At 44.7% G+C, this 6,464-nt stretch overlaps 1 protein-coding gene across 1 annotated transcript; it reads left to right on the top strand.

The window, feature by feature from the left end:
- The first annotated feature begins 4,055 nt into the window (after positions 1-4,055).
- LOC137141974 (olfactory receptor 14A16-like) lies at positions 4,056-4,967 on the top strand. The gene has a single exon (XM_067531107.1). The coding sequence runs from the start codon at positions 4,056-4,058 to the stop codon at positions 4,965-4,967; it is 912 nt and encodes a 303-aa protein (XP_067387208.1).
- Positions 4,968-6,464: the final 1,497 nt, after the last annotated feature.

The following is a 6,464-nucleotide window of genomic DNA, read 5'->3' as shown; positions in this document are numbered from 1 at the left end:
CGGCTTTTGTCCTCTTAAGGACAGGTCAGTGAACCACATCCGAGCTCCTTATCCTAGTACTTAAACTAGCACTTATTTCTCCCGTTCATACCTCGTGGACGACCTGTGCACAGAACAATTGGGGATGCGCTTATCTCTTTAAAAAAAAAAACTTCCGTGCTTAATAGCCCTTAGGCCCAGCGCGTGGCCACTGTCAAGGACAGTGCTAGGGTGCCTGTTTCCTGGAATTTCCCTAAGAAAACCTGACAGACACAACACAACTTAGTTACTACAGACGTTCTGTGTCTCAGCTTACTGACCCATTTACTTCCTTATTCCTGACACCCAAGAAATAAGGCCTCATCCATGTCCAATTACTCATGTCAAGCCGGATTTCCAGATGGGGCAGGCTGGCTCAGGCATAAAGACACAAAACAACAGCTTTAATCTCTAGATCACTTGTACTAACCCACCTCCAGGGAGCAGAAACCCTGTGTCCTTACCTTTCTGACCTCTGTGGAAACATATGGCTTTGAATGTTAACTCCTTAGAGGTATCATGGTGCTGGTGGGGACCTGTTGTAAGTGCAACCCCTGAAGCAGCCTCTGCCTGGGTCTGCAGAGAGCCTGTGACAAGAACTCTGGCAGAGGGGAATTGACTGGAATCTCCATGGGGTTTCATCTCCCAGCCCCAGTGCTTTTGTGGACCCTCCCACCTCACCCCAGCAGAGGGAGGGGAAAAGCACAGCAGTCCCGGTCCTCCAACCTGGGGTCCCCTCCCCATTTCAAAAATCTTTTTCTCCAGATGTTTCTTTCAGGTGTTGAGTTGTGGGGGGAGTGAAACCAAGTGATGATGTCACTTCCCATCTTTTATAGCTTCTTGCAGCTTGATAGAAAGGCCCAGTCTATGAGGGTGGGGTCCACACCCATTGGCCAAACAGTCTCCATTGCCTATGTGCTTTCTCTGTGAAGTCTTCATTATAAACAGTTTCTTAGACAGTGGATTCTTTCTTTGTTGGGTGATGGCGAACCCTTAACACTGTCTGGCTACTTCTTTGTTATACCTGAAAGGCTGGTTGTGAGGGTTTCCCACCCTCACAACATATCTTAGTAACATATCCAGCAATATTTCTTAACTACACATCGAAGACTTAGATCAAGACTTAGAATCATAGACTCATAGAAGATTGGGGTTGGAAGGGACCTCAGGAGGTCATCTAGTCCAACCCCCTGCTCAAAGCAGAACCAACCCCAACTAAATCATCGCAGCCAGGGCTTTGTCAAGCCAGGCCTTGAAAATCTATAAGGATGGAGATTCCACCAGACGATATCTCCCAAGGCCATCTTTGCCCAGAATATATCATAATTACATTGACAGTGGTTTATATGGGGCTCCAGGGTACTGTTTTTGAGGTATAGTGGGTGCTTACCACCCAGTGCTGGCCCCTGTCAGATCCAGGGCATGGGACTCTGGCAATTCCTATGTTCCTGTGGAAAACAGGCAAATGTTCTTTGAAAAAAAATGGGGACAAATGTTACACTCAGATCTATGAGAATTCATGAAGGCCTAGATCTGAAATGAATTGTAAGGTCAGGCCCAGAATATGCAGTTCATTATGAATTATACATCCCATCTCAGATATTATCCCCCAAGTTCTAGGTGGCAATAGTGCGGCACAGAGAATTGAGGTAATTTATTTCCACAGCCAGGTTTCCATTTTAAGAGCTCTCGGTGTCTTGATCTCCTCTCTCCAGCTTTTGCTGCCTGGTTACCCTGAATATGTTAGTGCTTTGCTCCCACAGGCTCCTTTGCAAATCCCAGCCTTCATTTTGCTGAAATTCAAGAGAAGTAAAGGCCTTGGAAATTAACAACATGGGCACAGAGCCAGGAATACCAAGGGCTTTAGGCACCTAAAGAGGGAGAAAGGTGCTCTTATAATTCCCAATGGCATCTAAGCAGATTTGGTGCCCAACTCCCATTGAATGACCATGGACCTTAGCTAACTGATTCACTTAGGAGGGCTGATAAATCACACTAGGCACCTGTCTCCTTTTTTAGGTTTCTAAATCCCTTTACAACCCTGGACTACAGATAACCTAGGAGCTGGGCTGGAATCAGAAAACCCCGTGGGAGATCCTAGGGCTTCTGTGCTCTGCAGGTGGTCAAACTAGAGGATCACAGTGTTCCCTGTTGGCTTTAATATTAATGACTCTATGAATTTTTGCCTCTGGGCCTCTGCTTCTGAGCTGTGCCAGGCCCCAGGGAATGAGTCCCACAAGCCCTTAGGAAATAGACACAGATAATTCTCCTTCCCACACTGTCGATCCTTTGGTGTCAATGGTGCTCAAAGCCAGCTCCACACAGCTCAGGTGCAGAGAGCACAGGTTTAAGTCTAGTTCTGTCAGGTCCGTGTCACAGTGAAAGGAATACATAGCTGAATACATTTTGGCATCTAGACACTGCTAGATTGATGGACAATGACCAAAGAATATTGGTGCTGGATGACTGACTGCATTGCATCTCTGGAAAAACTGCACAAAGACCAGTACTGTAAGTTTGCTATTTCAGCTAACTATGGTTGGTGGTTGACAGACGGGGGAATAGAAGAACATAAAGAATAAGTAAAACTGAAATGTTTTAAGGGTTTTCTTATCAATTTGCTCAAATGTCTGGAGCTGGTTCAAAACAAAAAAAAAAACACAAAAAACCAGGAACTCCCTGATGTGAATTTGATCTTTTCATAGAAATCCCAAAACTTTTATTTTCAGTGTTAAGATGCAAAATGCTTCTGGTGAAAACTTCAATTTCTTTAGCTCCAAACCCAAAATTGGGGTTTTGGTTTTCCTACAAAACATCCGACATGTTCAAGAACAACTGACCGATTCTTATGGGGTCTTCTTCCAAAACACATACACACACAAAATCAACCAAAAATTTCCAGCCAGCCTTAAAGTATAAACTGGGGTGGAGACAATTAACTTTGACGAATAGGTTCATATCCTCTAAAGATATGCCCTAGTTCAAAGAAGATTTATTTCAGGAAGTTCTACAGTCTGTGTTATACCAGAGGTCAGCTGAGATGATCACCATGGTCCCTTCTGACCTTGGAATCTCTGAATCGTAATTTCAAACCCATTCATTCTATTGCATCTGGCTTTTTGTCTGTGTTTCAGCATTAATATGTTTCATGCAGAACAGCACCTTTAAAACCAGGGTCGTAGTTGAACCAAGCACCCAGACTTCTCTCTCCTGACCATACTCATGGACATGTGGGAGGTCAATAGGACTAGAATCCAGATCTCCTGATGTACCACTAAGTCCAATGCCGTCAGCTGAGCACAAGGGCTGTAAAACGGTGCACAAAGCACACACAGGGTAAGACACAGCTCATCACCCTCCAGAGTTTCCAGTGCAAGTAGATGAGGCACAGAAAGGGGACACAGAGGCCCAGGGAGGGGAAGTGACTGGCCCGAGGTCACGCAGCAGGTCACTGGCACAGCCCAAGTCTCCTGCCTGCCGCTGACCTGCAAAGCACGGACATAAAGTCACAGGGGTAAATGCCAGCAGTAGCGGAGGGATGCTCCCTGTCCATCACTGCACGCAGATGGCACCGCAGCTGGGATTTGGTGCCATAAATCAGTCTATAAGCACGTAGCAGCCTGTCTATGCTCAGAGCTGGGTGTGGACTCATGACAGACAAGCTGCCACTTAGGATGCTGGGTGAGGCAATGTCTTATCCTTGGGAAGGGGCGATCAGACAGTGGTGGGGTTTCTGGTATTTCAGGCCACAGATACACTTGGAGCTGTGGTTGTGATTCCTTGCCAACAGGCTAGCGGCCCCAGGTTCATACCTCTGGGGTCCAGGAGAGTTTTTCCTAGTGTGACAATGCACCAAAGTAACGCTCTGATCATCAGAAGCGAGGAGTCCTTTCTACTCTGAGTCCGTGGAAGTGAGAATTGTTCTGCTACCTTGACGTTCACAGAGACTATCACGGCTATTCCCTCTGTTGTTCCAGTCCTGACTTTTGCCCTTCTCCTTCCCTTCACAGGTAGGAGACAATACACCGAGCAGAATAATGCAGAACCAAACAGCTGTGACTGAGTTCCTTCTCTTGGGATTCTCTGATGTTCAGGAGCTGCAGATTTTACACTTTGTGTTTTTTCTAGTGATTTACATGGCAACCCTGATAGGAAATCTTCTCATCATCACAGCCATAGCCCTCAACCGCCACCTTCACACCCCCATGTACTTCTTCCTGATGAATCTGTCCATCTTAGACCTCGGCTCCATCTCTATCCCTGTCCCCAAATCCATGGCTAACTCCCTAACCAACACCAGGTCCATTTCTTACTCTGGATGCGTCGCCCAAGTCTTTCTCCTTTTCTTCTTCATTTCAGCAGATATCGCCTTACTGACCGTCATGGCGTACGACCGCTATGTCGCCATCTGCCAACCACTGCACTATGAGACTAAAATGAACAGGAGAGCTTGTGTCCAAATGGCGGCCGGTGCCTGGATCAGTGGGATTATCAATTCTGCAATGAACACCGGGAACACGTTCGCATTGACCTTCTGTGAGGGCAACACGGTGGACCAGTTCTTCTGTGAAATCCCCCAGCTGCTCAAACTGGCCTGCCCTGACACGTACCTTGGTGAAGTTGGGTTTCTTGTATTTGGTATATGTTTAGCCCTAGGCTGCTTTGTTTTTATCATTGTGTCGTATGTTCAGATCTTCACCACAGTGCTGAGAATCCCCTCTGAGCAGAGCCGGCATAAAGCCTTCTCCACTTGCCTCCCTCACCTCATTGTCATCTCCATGTTTCTTTCCACTGGCACCTTTGCCTACCTGAAGCCCACCTCCAGCTCTCCATCAAGGCTGGATCTCTTAGTGTCTGTTCTCTATTCTGTGGTCCCTCCGATGATGAATCCCATCATCTACAGCAAAGATCAAAGAACAAAGAGATCAAAGCTGCCTTGTGGAAAATGACTGGACTGAGACTATTCACCAAGAATAAAATGTCTGCCTTTCTCCCTTGACCCTGGTCTCATTCTATGTTTCTTTATATATTAGAGCAAAATATTAAACCTGATGATATTATTTTCCGCACGAGATCATAACATGAAATCTGTTTATGAACACTGGGGGATTTATCCTGTCATATATCTAGAGAAACACCACTGCATTCAATGGAGTTAATATAGAGTTACACCAATGTAAGTTAAATATCTATCTACCTACAATAAATCACAATCAGAACTCTGTCATTAGGACACAAGGAGATAGTTCAGTCCTATCTATGCACCTGTCTATCTAATAGCATTGAGGTTTTCTGTGTTGTGAAGAGCAATGCACAAAGCTGGTGCTCAAAAAAATATAAGTCGCAGCAGCAAGTAAATTCTCGATTCTTTTTAGATTGGATGGGACTAGATTTGCCCTGGATGGTACATGCAGTTCCAGCATGTAATGGTACTTTTCCATTTACACCAAGGTTAGAACGAAATTACTCCCAACAAGTAACTTACACCAGTGCTTACGTTACTATAGAGTGACCAGAATCTTTCGGCCAAGATGTCCTCTGTGTTAACTAAGAGCTGGGAGAAAGCTGACAGGTGCAGAAGAGCACATAGTTTGGACAGAGGCCGAAGACAAAATTGTCTTCATAAGAACATAGTGTTCAAACTTGTTTATACAATAGTAAAAATCGAGACTGCCTCCTCTAAATTGAGTGGCCTTTTCACCGGGTTATACCAGTGTAAATCAGATGTGTGTGTGGAGAGAGAGGTTCTGTTCTATCTGTCTATCTTAGATATGTATGCAGTCACTGTCATGCTACCAGAGAGCCTAGCATGTAAAATCAGTAGCTAAAGTGGAGTCCTTAGTGGACTTCATGGAGTATCTGTCTCTTCTCCTACTTCAGGATAAAAGGTCTACGTGGGATATGAGAGGCTTTTTAGTTTGCTTGCTTTCATCCTCCTATGTTTTGTCTTGTTTATTGATTTGTTTCCTTTTTCTAGATTTGTTTAGCTTTGGGGAGGTTGGGGTATGTTTGATTAGATGGCAGTGTCTTTCTTTCTTTCTTTGGCCAGAGAGTGCGGAAGTTTTGCTTTCCACAAAGATGAAAGAGCAGAAAAGAGTTTCTGTGAGTGTCATGGTGGCTGCATTCCTGTGTAGGTGATTATTTTAATGCAGCTGGGATCTGATCATGTCATTAATGATTTGTTAGGGGATCTGGAGCCTTGAAGAGGCATATTTTAAAATATATTTATCTAAATAGATAAATACAAATGTTGTGACACTCTTGGTATGATGTAAAGAGATTTTTGAAGAAAATTGTGTTGCCCTGCTTCCTGCTGATAACCTGTCCTTTGATGACGAGGTCAAATTTTTGATCCCATTGAGATGTTTGGTGTGATGGACATGGAGTTGCTATGCAGTATTTTCTCTTTTTTTGGTTGGGTTTTTTTGGTTTTTTGTTTGCATGTT

Source organism: Emydura macquarii, unplaced genomic scaffold, assembly GCF_026122565.2.
Source record: "Emydura macquarii macquarii isolate MOO-44397 ecotype Brisbane River unplaced genomic scaffold, CSIRO-AGI_Emac_v2 contig_3124, whole genome shotgun sequence".
NCBI classification, from domain to species: domain Eukaryota; kingdom Metazoa; phylum Chordata; order Testudines; family Chelidae; genus Emydura; species Emydura macquarii.
This window is presented reverse-complemented; position numbering and strand designations above follow the sequence as displayed.

Bases quoted from the DNA above. Each gene is read 5' to 3' on its own strand.
- LOC137141974 (XM_067531107.1), top strand. From the start codon at position 4,056: ATGCAGAACCAAACAGCTGTGACTGAGTTCCTTCTCTTGGGATTCTCT.